This window comes from Epinephelus moara, chromosome 9, assembly GCF_006386435.1.
Source record: "Epinephelus moara isolate mb chromosome 9, YSFRI_EMoa_1.0, whole genome shotgun sequence".
NCBI classification, from domain to species: domain Eukaryota; kingdom Metazoa; phylum Chordata; class Actinopteri; order Perciformes; family Serranidae; genus Epinephelus; species Epinephelus moara.
Genome location: NC_065514.1, coordinates 35730382 through 35751439, shown reverse-complemented (window position 1 = coordinate 35751439; position 21058 = coordinate 35730382). Strand labels below are relative to the sequence as shown.

Sequence of the window (21058 nt, the reverse complement as noted above, 5' to 3'; positions counted from 1 at the left end):
TTGGAGTGCTCAAATAAACTGGCCTTTTTCCCGAACGCTCCTCTGGTCTCCTGCTTGTGAGGGATTCATTACAATATCGTTACATGGTTTAGATTTCTAAATAAACATTCACCTCATCGCTAGATAGACCTACTCCTGAAAAACTCGTGCGCAAGGCTTTTTGTCCCTACAAGGCCACCGTCATTTACCCGACGGGAGGGGAGAGCAAGTGAGCCCTGCAATCTAGAATTTGACCACTGATGTCACTGTTTTCAACCCATTTTACACACTGGCCCTTTAATTTGCCTCCAGATTCTATGTATAATGCTGTGTCCACTATAAACAAATCTATCCACAGCTACTGGAGACAGAATCACTCCACCCAAACTGTGTGGGCAGCATTGTTCCCCACTCCACGCTGCAGCCAGTGAGGGATTTCAGCTGAGTTATCTGACCAAATTGAAAGTATTTTGATATTGGAAGCCCAACAGTAAAGAAAAAGTTAGAGAGCAAGCCCTGAGCTCGTTTTGGTTTACAAAAATGACCTTTTTAGTTCTATGACTTATAATTCCAGATGAAGGGAACGATAACAGAATTTAAATGTTTGAAAAAGGATTTGGGAAAGAACACAGGAAGGCATCGGAAAAACAGCTGGGGTAGGAATATCATTTTAATTGTTTTAAGCCTGGTATACACTGTGTGATTTTTTTCGGGCCGTCCTGGACGAAGGGTGACCAACATGAAAGAATGGTGGCGATATCTTTGGTCATGGCAATGCTAAATGCTGGTAGATACTAATGAATACACTTTGAGCTCTCATTGCAAAATTGGCGGGCCATGTTGGCATTTCTTCTTGGCCACGACTGCGCTCACATTCTCCTCTTCCGACTTTGCGACACACATAAATGACACTAGAGCAGGTGCTCAATTCATGTTTGTTTTTATTTTTCTCCAACCACTACCTCAATGGATGACGCATGCTAATGACATTTTGTTCTTGCGTATTGATGACAGTGGACGTACGTTATAGCCTATGCGTCAGTAGGCTTTATGATCATACAGTCTACATAAATCAAACATTATGTCGTACCCAAGTTCATTAGATCCATGTCACACAATGTAGGCTTTAGTCCTCCCAATTAGTGAAATAGGAAGTGATCTCAAACACTAAATGTTAGCCTGCAATTTGGCCACAAGAGGGAGAAAGCTTTAAAAAAAAAGAGTAAATTTTTTTAGTGATCGGAATCCTAAGGTAGGTGGAAGTGTGAGAAGAAATTTTAAATGGTAAATGTTGTATCAGGGATACCTTCCAACTCAAAAGACACCAACTCACTTTAAGACCATTTAATCATGTACCCAGAAAAAGCTCAAAACAAGTTTATTAGGTCTAGAATAACAGGAAGCCTAAGTTGAGGTTTAGTTAAGAACAGCAGAACATCGTCTGTATGTATCTTATCAGGTGTGTCACCCACATTGTTTTCTGTTCTACGCCTTTCTCTCCACCACAGTTTAATCTTTCTAAAAACAGAGATAGCTGTAACTTTGTCAGGTGTACAATAACATATCCTTATTAACCCCCACTGGATGTTAGTAGGGTCATTCTAGCATGCAACATTTTGTATATTCATTGCCCAGAATCAGTTTTGTGGTTTAAGGAGTAGTTGGTGTTGGTAAAACAAGACTGCTGAGTTTAAGCAAGAAATGCTGATAGGTCTATAATTACACTTCTGACACAGGGAAACAATTTCCTTCTGCTTTATCTCATCATGCTAAGCTAAACAGGAGGTGTGCTCGTAGTGTAAGCGCTGTGAGTGGTTGGATGACTAGCGCAGGTCCATTTATCTATAGAACCCTACTTCAACAAATCTGAACTGTCCCTTTAAGTCACCTGGGCTCCTACACAACTTCCACACAGCAACTGACTGAGGATCAGAATCCAGCAACAGAGACACACTTCTCACATTTTCCTTTGAATTAATGCCGTTTGCTGCCGAATGTGAAGTGGCTGGGATGAGAGTCAACACCCCCAAGTCTGAGGCCAAGGTTCTCTGCTGGAAATGGTGGATTGCCCCCTCTGGGTTGGGAGAGAGTTGCTGCCCCAAGCAAAGGAGTTCGGGGTCTTGTAATATGGTAAATGGACTGCACTTGTATTGTGCCTTTCTAGTCTTCCGACCAATCAAAGTGCTTTTACACTACATGTCACATTTACCCATTTACACACTCAGTCACACACTGGTTGCCAAGACTACCATACATGGTGCCACCTGCTACTCAGTAACCATTCATATGCAGTCACACGCTGATGAAACAGCCATTGGGAGCAATTAGGGGTTCAGTATCTTGCCCAAGGATACTTCAACATGCAGATTGCAGGAGCCGGGGGTCAAACCACTGACCTTCTGATTTGTAGATGACCCGCTCTATCTCTGGGCCATGGTCCATGGTAAAAATCGAGCGTGAGACGTATTGGCAGTTTGGCACAGCCTCTGTTGTGATGTGGGCACTGCGCTGGACTGTCATGATTAAGAGGGAGCTGAGCCATAAGGCAAAGCTTTTGATTTACTAGTCAGTCTATGTACTGTATGGTCATGAGCTTTGGGTAGTGACCAAAATAATGAGAATACAGATAAAAGTGGCCGAAATTAGCTTTCTCTGCAGGGTGGATGGGCTCAGCATTGGAAATAGGGTGAGGAGCTCAGACATCTGGAGGGAGCTCAGTGTAGAGCCACTGCTCCTTCACATCAAAAGGGGCCAGTTGAGGTGGTTCAGGCATCCGATTAGGATCCTCCTGGACAGCTCCTGTTAGAGGTTTTCAGGGCATGTCCAACTGGTAGGAGGCCCTGGGGTAGACCCAGAACACCTTGGAGGGATTATATGTCTCATCTAGCCTGGGAACACCTTGAGATCCCCCAGGAAGCGCTGGAAAGCATTGCTGGGGAGAGGGGCGTCCAGAGTACTTTGCTCAGCCTGCTGATTCCATGACCAGGCCCTAGATAAGCGCATGAAAATGGATGGATGGATGGATGGATGGATAGATGGATGATGTGGCAGCCGCCTTAAAGCAGGTGACTCCAGTGGACTTCCTGTTTCAGCCTTCTGCGTGCTGGCATTAAAACTAAGTGAAAATGAGCTCTAATTGTCCTTCAGCCAAAACCCACTGCCATCCTCAGCAAGCATGTCAGGGTTAGCTTAGCTTGACAATATCTCCCAGCTAACAGGGGAGTTAGTTAGTTAGTTAGTACATTTGCCAAAGAAAGCCAGACAAAAAGGAGCCCAGTGCTGTGGATTATGATATTTGATAATGATTTTAATATTTATTTTGTACAAGTGGACATTCTGGTGTGATGGAGGTGCTAAAGAAAAGGTCAAAGTCACCAAAATATTAAGGATATAAGGTGTTGCGCAAGTGGAAATTTCTGATGGTTATGCCAGAAGAAGAAATGAGGTTTACAAGTTAAAATAATCAGGAATCACTTGGCAGGGACCACACATTTCCATATTAAATGTCATGGGAATATAAAGCAAAAAGGACTTTTTGGCATTCACCACACACAAATGCCCCCAAATCACCTGGAAAGCAGTAAAGGCTGACAGGGTGTGACACACACAATTTCTGTTACTGGAGAAGATGGAACAGCTGAAATAGAAACTGGTGGCAAAATAGTCAGAACCATTATCTTTGTTCTCTCCGTACACTTGTCATCACAATGTGTAAGCAGCCTGTAACTCAGTAGGTCAGTATTTATCATCAAACACAAATAAATTCTTGACTAAGGCAAAAACCAACAGAAGGAAATGATTAGAGAGCTTAATGAGCAGCAGAGTAGGCAAAAGGAACCTTTAAAATAACAGAAATAAAGTGTTTCGGAGTCCCCATATATATAAGCAGGCAGAAATGTTTCAAATCATTTAGGGGAATGACTGGCTATTGTAGGCTTGCATGTTTTCTTAAAAAGTTTGTTTTTAAAAAACAGTAGGAGGCAACATTTTTTCATAGGTCAGTGAGAGAAGACAACAAAGAGATTCATCACTAAGGCCAAAAGAACTAAACAAACACACTGTGCATTAAACAATCAGAAACATAAACAGGTAAATTAACTGCATGATTGAGATGCACCACACTTTGTAGCTACAGTACCATTATGCCATTAGGATGTTCATTAACTATAGCAGACTAGCTACTAGCTAATCTTATAAGTTGACATCACTGAGACATATGCTGTTGTGAGTCAGTCAGGAAACACTGTGTGCTATTTTTAAAGTCACAAACCTATACTGATCTATACTGAGCACTACGCTAATGTGGTGTCATTAGAGATGGATGACACAAGAGGCTGCTGTGTGAAGAATTTTGTAAGCATTTTTTAATGAGTGGTGATGGGCTGAGAACTGTTGGCATCTGAACATCTTGAAGCAAGGCCGGCTTTGAGCGGGATTTCCTGGGTAGACTGGTGGGAAAGTCAAGTGATGGCTGATGAAACAATCCACACTGCCCATTTGTTCACCACACACACACTCTTGTTTGTCATTGGTCAGCAGCAGAGCTAATGATAGTGGGGAGGGGAGGTGTGTGTGTGTGTGTGTGTGTGTGTGTGTGTGTGTGTGTGTGTGTGTGTAGGTTGTCACCACATGACCATTCCTACATACTGGGTCAGGACCTTCTGTCCCACTAAATGATACATCATCTCTGATGCACTTGTTCAACTGTACTCCATATGTGCAACACATGAGAGTAGAAGAAAGTCATGTCATTATAGTCTAGAACAAAAGTAAAACATCAATAAAAAAAAAAGCTTTTGTACATTAATGTACTACTTACAACCTAATGTTTTGGCAAGAAAAGTTCCCAATTTCAAGTTATGATCTTTGACACCTGTATCAACTATTGGGGTCAGCAAACATACCTTGAGCGACCAACAGCAGAGTCAAACAAACTGTGGGCTGACAAAATTCACTATGTCACAAGTCATTATGTCACTATAACCAATCAAAGAAAGTTTTGGTCAACTGAAATTCACCTACTCTTCAACCAATCCATTGGTTGATGGGGAAAACAAATCTCCACATTATCTCTAGGTTAACTAACTCACTGCAGTGCAGTGAGTGCACTCTACCTAGTAGCGTAGTGTTTCCACCAAAACATTTTTTTCCTGTCACAGAACTCGACATCAACACTTGCCCAGGGCAAGTAAACTGTGTTCAGGCAAGTGGAACGCGATAAGTGAAAAATAACTGTGATGTCCACTGTAATATCTGAAAATAAATGGCACACTGTATCACTGGGAGCATCCAGGTGAGCTGTGAGTGCAAGTCTGCCTCACCACTAAACGTTAGGACTGATGAAAAATCTGTCACAAAGAAAAATCTTGCTTTGCCAGGGGGCTACTTTAGCAAAATGACAGGAGGCCAGGGGCAATTTGCTGCAGCTCTGCACGCGTCAGGTGAGCGCAGGGGTATTTTAATGATTTTAAGACATCCGGGGCTTAGCCTGTATCTCTGTCAATGGGTTCAGGGAATCTTCTCCTGGCACTTTTTTTTAAATAAACAAGCTCAATTTTGATGTTTTTTTGTTGTTGTTGTTTTCTTTAAATGGACTTTGGCACCTCATTTATAAGAGATTTCCTTTCCTTTTAATTACAATGTTTTGGTGCCATGGAATAAACTACCAAATCTATCATAAGAACCGTACTGAACTATACCTCCTGGTATATAAGGCTAATTGTTTTAACATTTTCACTTACATAAAACAGTTATCATTAGCTTTTAAGCATTTGAGCTTATTATCTACTACCCTAGTAACATTAGTCTGCTCATTATCTGGACTGATCAGCTAATTAGCAGACTAACTAGCAAACTAGGTTAGACCACCCAACTCTGTGTTTTTATTTAACTATACCACCTGGAGTACTGCGCTTATCATTTTAGGATTTTCATTTCACTTACATGAAGCGGTTGGCATTAGCTTTTCTATGCTGCACTTATTACATCACATTAATTACAAACTGAAAAATCGGTCGATCAAACTGAAAATCGGCAGATTCTGGTGACCGACCAGTGCATCTCTATTACTTACATTAAAAGTACAAAAAGAAATTCCAAATGTGATTCCATTTATTTTCACTGAGAATTAGAAAATGACTGGAGGGGCTCCTGGCACCTTAACAGGGCCAGATTTGAACTATGGGTGGTGAATTGAGTATCACTGCTATATAGACAGTAACTCTGGGTTTGACAATGTCACATACAAGGTGTCTTTGTAATGATGTATGCGAGACAGAGACTTACTATTTTAGCTCAGAGGCTAACATTAGCCATCCTGCCGCTCAAATAAGGGCTCCGGTGTGACCGTATCCCTTTCAGGAGCTCTGTAATCTAGCCTTGAACTGCAGTGTCTTTTAGAGACTTAATAAAATACATCCATTATGATAAATCCAACACTGAATGTCTTCTGTGATTATATACCCATCTTCTAATTAAAAATGAGAGATGAAACAAGTTAAACTTGGGGTAAAACACTACACTCTTTAATTTCACCAGCTGTCCAATCACAGTGGAGAGGGGGCAGGGTAAAGACCACAAAAACCAACCGTCACAGAGGATACAAGTGCTGAACAACAACAACTGCTGTTATAACCTGCGAAAAGAAACGTGTTGGTGGACGCATGGCCTTATTAAAGTAACACCAGCAACAATCTGACCAAGGAGAATTTGGTCGGACAAGAGCATATCAACCAACCGACTGCAGGTGACAGCCCTATGTCACATTGCTTTAATCAAGTCCACAAAGTACACTTAATATTACCCTGCATGGGAAATAACCCAAGCCTAATCAGCAAATGTTTACTTCCTCAGTTTACGATGAAGAATTCTTCTGCTATTGTGAGTTGCATAAGCAGAGTAGCGTGTATTATTGTTAATGTAGTATTCAATGCAATAGAAGGTCCTGATACAGCAGTGAGGGACATTTGGGTAGTGACAGAGAGGGGCACCTCAGTACATATTCACAGGTTTTAGTCAAATGTTTCCCACCTCCTCCGAAGGTCCTCCACCTTCTTTTTCTGGGGAGTAGCTGGCTTGGCCATATTTAGCAGATCCCCAAAAGGATCCTGAGTCTTCTGGCTGTCTCCCTCAGCACAAAGTGGCTTTGCCAGGATGTTCATGGCTGTACTGGGGACAGATGTGGAGTCTGCCAGACTGCTAAGAGCGAGATTGCTGGCAGAGGAGTGAGGCAGGGGGACGACTGAGGAGGGGAAGGCTGACTGGAGCAGTCCATAGCTGGGTGGCAGAGTTGAACTGCCTGGGGAATGCTGTCTGTAGAGCCCTGGTAGCGTAGAAAAGGATTGCGGTCGGGCTGGAGTGTGTAAAAAGGGGCCTGGTGGAGGCCCGTAGACTGCACTGAAAGGATTCCCACTCACAGTTGGTGAGTAACGCATTTGGGGGGAGGTGTGCTGAAGAGACTGGGCAAAAGGGTTGAGTGATATTTGGGGATGCAGTGGGAAAGGAGGCAAGCCCTGTGGGTAAGACCTGGGTGGTAGTGTTGGTTTGCAAGAAGATGAAGACACACCAATATCAATGCCGTCACTGAATGAAGTGGAGCTGGTGGGTACTGAGCTGTTAAGGGGGTCCAGAAGGCTAATCAGATCTATACTGTCCTCAGCAGCCTTGGTGGGCTTCAGCAGGTCTCTATCTATGGTCATGCTTAAAGCTTGCCTAAACTCTTGTCTGCCTGATGTAGTCCCTCCCTCACCAGCTCCTACTGGTTTAGAGCGCAACTGGGCTGTGGGGGGTGCTAGCACAGTACCAAGCTCAGGCGTCTTCCTTCCATGGGGACGTGGAATTGTGATTACCGGGAGGATGGAAGGGTCCAAAGAGTCGGGGCCTGGGCCAGAGCTTTCACGGCTCGGAGAGTGGGCTTCCATCAGCGCAGGATGTTGGACAGGAGTAGTCACACAAATGGGCAAGGCTGTTTCGTGTTGCCCTGTACTCCACAGCTTGTTGTAAGGGTTGGAGAGCTTGAGGCCTGGAAGTGTTCGTGAGTGTTCACCCACATTCAGGTCCATCCGCTGCAAACAGAAGAAAACTTCAGAAAAGACCACACCAGAGGTTTTTCCAAATCAGCCCAGTAAATCCTATGAGCTTATATAAATAAGAAAATAATACACTTAATAATAATAATAATCATCATAATAATAATAAACTTATATTACTGATAACCTTTTCCTAATTCATGGGCTTTTTTACTATATTTCAGGGGCCCACTGGTTTTAGTTCATTTCAGTATAATATCAGGATCAACCCACAGGATCAACATAGCTAATGCATCAGTGTTAAACAACAACGGGGCAACAGGTTATGATTTGTTTGTTTATTTCATGATTTATTTGGCTATCCAAAGTTCTGTATCGTAGGCAACTGGACTTGCTTACGTTTCTTGAGGAAGTTTCGCTTCTCATCCAAGAAGCTTGAAACGTCTTCAAGAAACGCAAGCAAGTCCAGTTGCCTACGATATAGCACTTATGATTACCATGACCCACACAAATAGTTCGGCAAGCAACACACAAAACAGTCCTACACACTAGCTTGTTGTTTTGTGTAAGCTTCGTCTACACATTACCACAGACCAGATGCAATATATATCATGTAGGCTACATCTGACTGTCTCAATTTATTTTGCGATCAGTGAAATCAGTCTATTGACAGTTGCTTTGGTGGAATACGTGTGATGCCAACAAATTAACAGCCCTATCAGTACGTTGTGTCATCTTCTGGTGTCATATGATCATACATGGAGATTTACAGTGAAGTATTCAGGCTTCTCTCCGTTCCTTTGTCCTTTTCTGACCATTCATTATTTAACTCAAATGTTGATTGTCATAATATGTTTCATTTTGCAATGCAAAGTTTGTTACAACAACCCTTGATGTGGACTTATTAACGATTAACATAATTAACAGCTCAGAACACCTGTAAAGTGGAGTGATACATGTAGAGTTAGAAGTCCCAGTGCTGTTATACTGTATATCAGCACTTGTGGAATGCCTCCTGTCCAATCAAAATGCTTGGGCGGGGCTAACTGTTGTATAAAGTTACCTGACTTTAGTGTTTGTGTTAAAAGTTGTTGAGTGATCTGTAAATTTGACGGCAGAACTTCAGAATTCAGCTGCCACGTAGCACAGCATTCATAAACTCAACAGGAAATAAACATAAACATCAGACATGAATGTTGTAAGATATCAATTTGACACAGTTGTCCTTAAAGGTTTATGAAAATTATTCATCTGACTTCAGGGTAGACGACATAGAGGAATTATTTGTTTATGTGCTAACTATGTTCACTATCACTGGATTATCAGGGTTGGAAGACCCACATACTAGTTAGTAAACACAAAGTAAAGGAGTAGTGAGACTTTCACAAGAAAATGTCAGACAGTGATTACCATGATGAGAAGCTTCGATGAGACGACAATCACACTTTAAAAACTTAAAAGTGAATGTTAAGGTGGGGGTACTACCTGGCCATTTCACTCTCACTTGGCAATGATGGAATGTTGAAGCAGATTTTAATATGCAAAACCGCTGCCAAGAGTAATGGTGCAAATGCAGGAGATAAAGAAAATGGGCAATGAGTCCAGAATACATTAAGATCTCAAGAGCATGTGCAACACAACAAAATGACCAAATACTTGATGGAGGAAAGTTTAACAGTGGTGTTAGATGAAGATTTGGTCACCAACAATTCTCTGGAATCAGTGATATGGTGTTTTGCTCTGGTCAGAACAAAGTGTATTCAGTCATTGTAAACCTCTGGACCAAATGTTGTCTTTTTGAAAACATCACTATAATGACAGTATTGTCATAAGGACAGAGGGATGTCGTATGCTGTAAAGCCCTGTGAGGCAAATTGTGATTTGTGATATTGGGCTTTATAAATAAAATTGATTGATTGATTGATATTAGATAACCTCTGGCTGCAGAGCATTTAGACCTCTAACCTGGTAGGTGAACTTGGCTTGGGGCTCCTCCGAGCTTTTGGGAGTCCTCAGGTCCTCGAGACTTTTAGCCAATGTGACTGGTTGGCTGTCAGGCTCATCCTGGCAGCCAAAGATGTCCCCCAGCAGGTTGATATTGGAGAACTTCTCATTAACTGGGCTGGGAGGGGCAGTGTGACTTTCTGCACCAAAACCAGGACCGTCCCCCTCTATCAAATCAACCTCCTTCAGGGAGCGGTACGGCTGTGGCCTGCATGGGACAGAGATTGATTTATGGTTATTCATTTCTGTTCATGCATACACTATACCAAACCGATAAAAGGACTGTTGACCTCATACCCTACATAAACTTGTAGCTACATTTCTATTCCTAAGAGTCACAGGTCTGAGTGATGAACATGCTGTGCTTATTCCTACACTCCCTCTAACTTTCTGTCTCTCTGAGTCTTACTGTCAACAAATCTCATGAAATCCAAAATATCCTTATTATGATGAACAAGGGAACTGTAGTTTATTTGAAGCCAAATAACAACCACAATCCATAACAAATGCACTGTCTACGTGTATTTGAGTAATGTTTGCTAAAAACTTAGTGCAGCTGTTTTAAGAAAATATTTGATCTTTTCTTTTTCTTTTAAATGAAAAATCTGTGAGCTGTATTGCTTCACTAGGAATGAATGGGCTTGGGGATGAGTGGTACACATGGGGTATGGAGGGTGGAAAGTATTGCATTGTTGTTTTTGGTCTTTAATGGGATTAGCTGACATATAGAGAAGTGAAAAAAGTTTTCCTTTTCCCCTGTTGAGATACTTCTATTCTTGCAAAGTCAAAAAAGTGCGTAAAAGGACATTACTATGTAGCTAAGAAACTAATGAAGATTTCACTGTAGCTGCCCGCTCACTGTTTTCAGAACAGTCAACTTTGAGAATGGCCACAGAGACAGTCTCTATTGAAATGAAAATGACTATGAAAAGTACTGTAGTGATGAATGTTATCCATGGCAAAAAATGTCCAAGTAAGTCATTGAGATATACTGACAGTCTATGGTTAGAACAAGTTATGGGACAAACCTCATCCATACTGATGCTTGACACTGTTCTTCATGTCAGTTGTGTATTTATTTGCTAATAATATGCAGTAGACAATGTTCTCAAAACCTGTTTGTTTAGCCGATGATATGGATACAATTTTCTGCCATGATAGAAGTAATTTTATGTCACAACATAATGTAATGGTAATGTGTTGCCAAAGTAATGCATTAGAGTTATATATTGTGTTCTCACAGTAAAAAAGTAATATAACACGTTACCAACAGGATTTTGGGTAATATTATTACATTTACAGCTTCACATTACCAGCCAAAATAAACTGTTTTCATTTTGCAATTTTTTTTACAATTATCTCGGACTGCGGCCCGAGCTGCGCTCTAGTGTGCTCACCTGTGTCTGTGTGTGTGTCTGTGTGTGTGCTTTGGGGCAGAACTCCGCTGTGTGCGATACAGAGAGCAGAGGAGAATTGTAAACACGCGACCATGTAGTGACAGAAATTACATGCCGTCGTATAAATAAGACAAATAACATAAGGCTATTTAGTTTGTTTAATGAAAGGACAAGGTATAGACCTGTTCTATAGGAAAGGTAACCTTAAATGACTTCTGATGTGATCTGGCGCTATAGAGAAAATAAAATTAAATACAATTAACTTGACCCTCAAGGGGCGGCAGGGGTTGCTGTTGGGGGCCATTATTCCCCCTAATATAATGGTAGAGGAAATACTGGCATGTGTGTGACAATCATGTGTTGTATATACTTAGCATTGAAATCAAAGTTAGTGGTGTAGTAAGAAGAAATATCAATAGTAAAATTTAAAGTTAAAAGATTGTTGATGGATTGGCATATATATATATATATATATATATATATATATATATATATGTATTTGTCTCTGCTCCATATTGAAGCTTTCATTTTAATGGCCATGTGTCCCACATTTTGTTGACTGACTTTTCTGACAAATGTTTAAATTTTTTCTTGAAGTATTCATGGGTAAATAAAATTTCTGATTCAAAGTTTCTAGTAAAACCTACTAAGCAGCTCTTTTAGCCTGCTTGAGGTCATTCTAGGTCTTAAAGTATTATGTGAGGTTATTTTTGTTCAAAAACAATTGATATCACCGCTGTAAACAATTTAAAGATCCGCAGATTCTGTTTGGCCTGGTAATTAGTAACACATTACTCTACACAGAGAGTGATAGTGTTAAGTAACTTATTCCTAATAGATCACATTTTGAGAGAAACTTCTGACGACAGCAATAAACATGATAAAGCAAACTGTTGAGAGACCATTTCCAGTTATGCTGAGAATGGCTGTTTTTGGCTAATCCAGTGAAGTGAATCAGAAAACTTCATCTTAAACATTTGCCATAAAGCAGTCCTGCTCATTAATTTAGAACATTGCTTGTAAAGAGCTTTATGGAAATCATAATAAGTCTCTTAACCCTCTAATTAAAACTTAATACCAGGATTTTCCTACGCAATACCTATAATGTCCTCCATGTAAAGTTTTAAAGCACACGTACACACATTTCATACAAAAGAAAAGACATGAGTTCAGAAAAGCTCATTAATTAGTCAACAGAGCAAAGCTAACAAGAGAGATGCATACAGAGGCGACCACTCAAAAGGGACGGAGAAGAGAAAGCTGTCAGGAAACCCAGAGATGGAGTCATCATCATACTGGAGCTCGTCTCCGGACGAATCCTCTGACAGAAAGACTGTGTAGTGACGAGTAGGACGGATAGAGCTACAAAGAGGAGAAGGAAGACAACAGGAAATTTACAGATCATTATATGTATGTTAATGAGGTCAATAAAAAAAGATCAGGAATGAATAGGACAAGGAAGAAGAAGAAAGAAGAAAGGGGCAGTTTAGGATTAGTAATCCTAAGAGGATCAGTTTTTATTGTGATCTACACAAAGTATAGTAGGATTAGCGTCTCACTGTTATGTCATTACACTTTATTTGAATGAGCCTATAAAAAGCTGTGACCAGCTAGTTTAAGAGGAAATTAGACCACAATGGCATGAATGAACACACCAATTAACAAAATCTGTTTATCTGCAAAAATAAATCCAAAAACTTTGAATGTCTGTGTGACTGTATTTGGGAACTGAAGGGAGTCTGTCCCACTGAAACAGTACAGAGCTGTCTCCTTTAGCTTTCACTCTAATGTAGGCTACTTTACATACAAGCTGCATTTTAAGGCCCAGACACACCAAACCCACTTCAGAGAACTAGCGTCAACAAAAGCCAACTGCTGCGTCGCCTCCTGAGGCCTGTGCCTTAGCCAAAACATTTTACATGAACACACTGCAAAGACTACAGCCGACCGCAAATCAGCATGTATGTTCTGCTCTGCTCTACTGCATATCACTATCTCGGCGTCTTCTCTGGAGCCTTTGTGCTCCACTGTCTCACAGGTTAACTCATATCGCAGCGGTGCCTGGATGGTGTGACGTGTGTGGTTGTGCTGCTGCCGTGGTCCTGCCTGATGCTGCCTAATGCTGCTATTATTGGTCATACTTTTACTGTCATTATACACATATGATTATTGTCACATACATATACTATCATATATTAATATATACCTACAACACATTGTATCACAATAGCCGTAATTATTATTGTAATATTATTACTTATATTAATGTTGTTGTAAGCTATTATCATTAGTGATGTCATGAGAACCGATACTCGTGAAACCTTTCGATTCCATGATGAAAAAAAAAACTGCGATACTCATTTTTTTTGAAAAACCGGAAGAACCGATACTAGCGTAAGAATTGGTGCTATGACTCTTCCGGAACTGATGGGGGCAGTATACGCCATATAGCGTTACAGTCCATGCTAGGGCTGTGCGGTATACCGGTTTGTACCGAAAACTGGTATTTATTTTTGTTTTGATATGAATTTTTGACATACCGCAATACCAGTGAATAGAACAAACAACGTCCGGAACGTGCATGGCGGAAAAGTGTTTCAGCGGGGACCCATTTCACGGCTGCACACCACAGGCGTGCTAGAGCTGGCGAGAGTGAGAGCATAGAGAAAAGTTTAGAGGCGAGAATGGCTGCCGGAGAGAGTCCTGAAAGCAAAGCAACTGTACACGTTGCTGAAGAAGAACACGATGACCCAGAAGAACTCATACCAAAAAGAGCAGTGTTTCCCCTATATGCAACTAGCAGCGGCACACCACCGTTTACAATTCTCCTCTGCTCTCTGTATCACACACACACAAACACACACACACACACACACTCGAGCACGGCTTGGGCCGCATTTTCCTGACCGAAGACGACCCGAGTCAGAGATAACCGAGCACGGCACTAATGGCGCAGAGCCTGTGTTGCGTTTAGGCAAACACGTAAATAACAAATTCCAGCACTTGAATAGGCCATATGGCATACCTACACGCGAAAGGATGGCAGAAGCAAGTGCCTGAAAGTAAGCTGGTATGGTCCGGTACTGCGTACCTCTAAAAGATTCAGTGGCGGCACGCAGTACCAGGAAGTAGAGAGTGCGGCTGCCTGCTAAAGCCCAAATTCAGAACCAGTCACAGCCGCACTTTAGGCCAGAAAATAGATCTGCTAGCAATATATGCACTTTGAAACACCACTTTGTCGGTTTATTAATTGCTTTTAACTCGTTGCTACTTTGCTTTTTTAAAATGCATGAAGCGAGAGGTGAACAATATGAAGCAATGAAGGTTTTGGTAATAGTACTGGCAAGAATTTAAAACTACTTTCAACCCTGTATATAAGTAATATCAATCTGTTGATAGAAATGTTATTCTATATGCAAATATGTTAATAAAGTATTTCTTGTTTATGTACATGGGATCTTAGGAATTTTTTTTTTTTTACCTAGGTATCGACTCTGATATCGAGAATCATGTAATTTTACTGGTATCGGCACAGACTACTGAATTTTTGGTATCGTGACATCCCTAGTAATCATTACTGTCTGTCCTGTCTTTCTCTCTGTCTCTCTTTATGTATCCGGATTACTGTTAATTTAACATGTTGATCTGTTCTGTACGACAACTATTGCACGTCTGTCTGTCCTGGAAGAGGGATCCTTCCTCAGTTGCTCTTCCTGAGGTTTCTACCTTTTTTTTTTTGAGCATCACGACCCCCACAAAATGACTTATTTTAATATCAAGATTTAAAGAGGGAACAGATAGCATCTTTTCCTAAATATATCATTATGAAAATAATGTGGGTTGCACGGGGTAGTGGCCACAGTGAAATCAGACTATCAGCGTTTACATAGGTTACTTAGTGGCTTTGCAATCTTTGTAATAAGCTTCTGCCACCGGGGGCGAAATTTCGCGGAAAAAATCTGCTTTACGGCAGGAAACGCGTCATGTATTGCGAAACTGGTCGGTCAGCCAATCAGGGACTGGAGCTGGTCCTTATGAGGAGTTGAGCATGAGATAACTGAGTCACGAGCACAATGGCAGACGGACAAAGTTTGGAAACAAGTGAAAAACGGCCTAGCAAAAGAAAACAAGCTCCTCTGTCTGAGGAGGCAAAGAAGAGCAAAAAGGAGAGTGATAAAAAAAGAGGAAAAACAAGAGTAAACCTCAGTCAGGTGTTTAAGAGATGGAGGGAGCTCCGTGACCAGAGAGGCTTCAAAACCAATGTCCAACTAGCTTTCTTTCTAATGGATCAGTAAGTAACACGGCTAAATGTTAGCTAGACGAGAGAGGACTGTACTGTACAGTAGATATGGGGGCAAATGCGTCCCGTATAAGTTTGCGCATTAAAAGTGCTTTTTTTTGCCACTGACCGGTTCAGATCGCCAGTGCTATCTCTGTAAATAGCATACTAAGCATTTTGAACATTTTTTATATAACATTACCTCCACTGTGTCTGTAGCTCTCTCTACTCATGGGACAGCCGTTTTCTTGTGGAAGAGGTGTTTCGGGATGTCTCTTCTTCGGCTGGCAGTAGTCATCTTGGGAGAAGTGAGCACTGCAGACCCGATGGTCTGCAAGGCACAGTGTCTGGACAGGAGTGTTAGCATCCATTTGTAGCACAACTAGCCACAACTTCAGCATCTTGCCGTCCGACAAAGGCAGCCTATGAAAGCTGTACGGGGTGTTGCGCGACATCCTGTTCTTGCAATTCGGATAAGCACAAGCACGAACCATTGTTTTCAATCGATGCAGTAAACAACTCAACTCAACTGTACTCCGGGACAACCAGCGCCACTCTGAGCGGCGCTCAGCATGGTTCCTCTGTTTTCTTCCGGCAACAAGCAAAGCTCTCGCGAGATGACGTCACACACAGCCCAGAAGAAGTGAAGGGTAAGGGAAACGCTTAGTATGCTATCTACAGAGATAGCACTGGCGATCTGAACCGATCAGTGGCGAAAGAAAGCACTTTTAATACGCAAACTTATACGGGACGCATTTGCCCCCATATCTACCTCACGGCTGCCGGCTGCATCCGCCTCCCTCAATACTGAACCAATTTTAAAACAAGTTGTACCTATGAATCATACGCACACATACACATGGGGAAATAGGGCCCAGGTTGAAAAATACCGAAGTTATCCTTTAAGACAGGGGCACCACTTGTGCTCTTTTCTTTTAACAACACTCAGTAAGTGTTTGGGAAATGAGGACACTAATTGTTGAAGTTTTGAAAGTGAAATTCTTTTCCATTCTTGCTCAATATTCGAGCTAAGTTACTCAACAGTCCAGGGTCTCTGTTGTCCTATTTTGTGCTTCATAATGCTCCACACATTTTCAGTGGGGTGCAGGTCAGTCACGTAGCTGCACTCTTTTACTATGAAGCCACTCTGTTGGAACATGTGCAGAATGTGTCTCATTGTCTAGCTGGAATCAGCAGGGACGTCCCTGAAAAAGACGTCTGGATGGCAGCATATGTTGCTCCAAAACCTGTATGAACATGGTGCCTTTACAGATGTGCAAATAACCCATGATGCCATGGGCAATAACACACGTCCATACCATCAGAGATGCTCGCTTTGAACTTCGAGCTGGTAATAATCTGGATGGTCCTTTTCCTCTTTAGCCCAGAGGACACGACATCCATGAATTCCAAAAACAATTTGAAATGTGGACTCATCAGACCACAGCACACCATTTTGTGTCAGTCCATCTCAGATGAGCCACAGAAGTCACATTAGTGACAGAAGTCGGCAGTGTTTCTCAATGTTGTTGATATGGCTTTTGCTTTGAATGGTAGAGTCTAGACCTACAGTTTTAGATGCAGTGATGAACTGTGTTTACTGACAATGGCTTTCTAAAGTGTCCCTGGGCCCATGTAGTAATATACTGTATACAGTCATGTAGGTTTTTATTGCAGTATAGCCTGAGAGGTCAAAGGTCACAGTCATTCAGTATTGGTTTTCAGCCTTGCCCTTTACATGCAGAGATTTCTCTGGATTCTCTAAATCTTTTGATGATATGGATTGTAGATGGTGGAACCCCTAAATTTCTTGCAGTTGTGTGTTAATGCCCCTTTCATATCCAATCATGACACTATCACCTGTTACCAATGAACCAGTTTAACTGTGGAACACGTTTTTTTTTTCCAGCATTCCACAACTTTCTCAGTTTTTTTTTTTTTTTGTTTGTTTTTTTTTTTTAATTTGGACATTAAATACCTTGTTTCTGTACTGACAATCATAGCATTCTGTTTATATTTATGTTTTACACAGCGTTCAAACATTTTTGGAATCAGGGTTGTAATTACGCACTTGGAATGACAGAAAACATTATTTCCACTAAAAAGGCATGGGAGTAAAATTTATAAAATAGGGTTACCTTTCTTAGGTCACTTCAATCACACTTAAATATTTATATCACTGTGACTGCTATTTATTAACCTCTGTCAGTTTTAGGGACAGACCAATTGCTGGCCTAATAAATTGAACATATTCAATCATCTACTGATGGGTTAAAATCTTTGGTATGTTGTGTATAATGTACTTATTTTTATTTTTATTTTTATTGTCTCACTTAAATAAAGCTGTTTTTACTGTGTTCTATTTGATAAAACCACAATACCATGAATGCTCCAAAATATCACAGAGATTGTAAGCATTGCTGTGTGGCTTCAAAACATTTACAGTGCACTTAATTGAATAATTCAGCAAGAAGAGGAACTGCTGAGTGTAGCATACCTGCTGATTACACTCACTCTTAAATAACTCACTAGTTGACAAGATCTGTTATACTCAGAAGATTAATATGAGTAGGATTTTCCATATCTTGCTCTCCTCTTAAAACTAAGAGTATTATATCTTAAGTTTTACCCTTGTACCTCAAAGTTCATGTGTTGGCTTTCTAAATACACAACACTATAACATCATAATTGAATCATGGACAGTGGGATATACTGTATATAATGCAGATAGGCTTACTGGTCAATGCTGCTTTCCAGACTCACATTGCTGCTTGGTCTCTTCAACAGCATTGGTGGCCGCGCCTGTGGAAGTGTAAAAATAACATGGAAAAACTAGCATTACCACCCTGTGGTTGTATGTCTCTGCGCACCAGTCAAGTGTCTCTTACAGTTTGCATCTATGTCTGTCAAAATATGGATGCTTCGCACACATTGTCCCCCCCACAGCACAGAAGATCTATACAATCAGCACAGTTTCAAGGGGGGCACCCAAGATTAGAGTCACCAATTGACCTTTTTTATATAAGAAGTCATTACATCATTATTATATCCCATTAGACATTTGTGTGAAATTTTGTCATAATTAGCATATAAATTCTTCCTTGATCTTTGACAAACAAAATTTAATCAGGTCATTCTTGAGTCCAAGTGGAGGTTTGTACCAAACCCGAGGAAACTCCCTAAATGCCTTCTTGACATATTGCATTAACGAGAATGAGACTGGTCACATTGACCTTGACCTTTGACCTATGTACCCCAAAATCTAGCCATTTAATCGTTAAGTCTAAGTGAATGTTTGTGCCAAATTTGAGAAAAAATCCCTCGCGGTGTTCTTGAGATATCAGGTTCACAAAAATGAAACATACGAGGTCCCAGTGACCTTGACCTTTGACCTATTACCACTGAAATCCAATCAGTTCATCTTTGAGTCCAAGTGGACATTTGTGCCAAATTTGAGAAAATTCCCTTAAGGCATTTGACCCATGGCCACCAAAATCTAATCAATGTAGCAGTAAGTCTGCGTGAACATTTGTGCCAAATTTGAAGAAATTCCCTCAAGGTGCTCTTGAGATGTTGCATTCATAAGAATGGGACAAGTGTACACACGGACAACAACCCAAAAACACACTGCCTCCTGCCACGGCTATCGCTGGCACGGAGAAATAAGGAAAGGGAACATAACTTATTCAAAAATATCTACACCGTCAAAAGGGAGACCCACCGGAATGTAAAGAGTTCCCTCCAGAACTGTTGGCATCCTTAATGAAGATAAGTAAGACAGGCTATGAAAAATGTCTTTCACTCAAATCTTCACAAAAATCTTTTCATTGAAGTTAAATTACTGACAAAAATATGGTAAATGGATATTTTTCTCCAAAATGTATGCCTCAATTAGTAGCCCCTTTTACACTGCCAGATTTTCCGCGAAGGTTGGGGCGTTTTGCCAGCAAGCTGCGAGTGTTTAGGCACACAGAGCCGGATTGGCGAATTGATCCGAGGTGCCCAATTTTCCGCCTCGTAGGGTAGTCATATTGGCAGAACCCTTTCAGTTTAAAAAGACCAAGGTGGCCTACCGCAACGGGAGGGGCTGTTGAAGACTTGTGGGAGGAGCTGTCGATGACGCCGCACGTGCGACCCACTGGCGGTGGATAAACAGGAAACCGCTGATAGCAGGAATTAGCGAGCAGCTAGTAGCAAGAGGGAAACACAAACCTGACAGACACTGTACAGATGAGCACCTGGGGAGACAAGGAATTGCGCGCCCTCCTTGTCCTCACAAACGAAGAGGCCATTAACCATCAGATGACGGGGAAGGTGAAGAACGGGCCGACTTACAAGAGAATTGCCGAAGGACTGACCAGCTGCGGCTTCCCTCCCACGTCACTGTTTACGTCACATGCTGAGTTACAGGTTTTGTTACTTGCTCACACCCCCCCATTGCCCCAAAAAAGGCGCATTCTGTATAAACAAAAGTAGTAGGCCGCATTTTGCCGCACTCCCCAATTTTGTTTTCATACTGCCAATGCTGAAAGAAGACTGACTGGGCTTTTCTGCAAACAATTCCTGTTTAAAAAGGGCTTCAAAGTCCGCTGGAAAATCCTATGAATTTTAGATATAAGTTCAGTAAATTTGTCATATTTTACATATTTAAGTCTCTGTTGGTTAAGAACTCTTTAAGTGGTCAACTATGATTTCCTCTTTCACAGGGGCGTAAATATGAGGCAACACAGGCCGAATTCCCTCAATCATTCATCACTATAGAGAAGAACCAGGAACACAGTGATGATGTTCTACTAAAAGTTGATGAACTGCACAAATCAAGAAACAGATGTAAGAAAATCTCTGAATATTTGAAAATACCCGTTTCCACTTTTATGGCAATAACAGAAGTTTAAAGTGATAGGAAATGACCCTACACACTGTGTGTTTTCTGTTTAAAAGATAGCAAGTACTCACCCATGTTTTACATGTTTACGTTTCCAGTATGATCTTGACATTTATGTGGTTTGTTTCCATGATGAAACAAAAGTGCATATTTGATGGATTCTGCATGGACAGGGAGCTCTTGTGTTTCGTGATGCAACATAATAATCAGATGCTTATTTTCTGTTTGTACACAGGGTCATTATTTTCCAATTGGGAGAATATTGTATCATGGGAATGAACAATAATGACTTATATGCCAGCTTCCGTTTTTTTGTGCGACACTTCCGGTCCAGCACTCTTACCACTGTGTAAATGGGAATCGCCTTGTTGTTTACCTTGCTGAGTTTAGCTATATATATGTATATATCACATTTTTCACGTCACTATATCACTGTTTAGACTAATCTGATGTTTGTAAAGTCTATAAACACAATGACTGAACAAAC

General features: G+C 41.1%; 1 protein-coding gene across 5 annotated transcripts in view; it reads right to left on the bottom strand.

Annotated features, from left to right (window-relative positions):
• Positions 1 to 906: 906 nt before the first annotated feature.
• The window catches only part of dennd1a (DENN/MADD domain containing 1A), a 218242-nt gene continuing 198090 nt past the window's right edge, over positions 907 to 21058 (bottom strand). For 3 of the 5 annotated variants that reach the window (XM_050052661.1, XM_050052663.1, XM_050052665.1), the window contains 4 exons: positions 18424 to 18488; positions 12632 to 12769; positions 9972 to 10218; positions 907 to 8042 (listed from right to left, as the gene is read on the bottom strand). In XM_050052661.1, the coding sequence (XP_049908618.1) occupies positions 6990 to 8042; positions 9972 to 10218; positions 12632 to 12769; positions 18424 to 18488 (1503 nt within the window). In that variant the 3' untranslated portion in view covers positions 907 to 6989. Of the gene's footprint in view, positions 8043 to 9971; positions 10219 to 12631; positions 12770 to 18423; positions 18489 to 21058 lie in introns of those variants that run through there. The other 2 variants (XM_050052664.1, XM_050052666.1) reach the window with 2 other exon arrangements.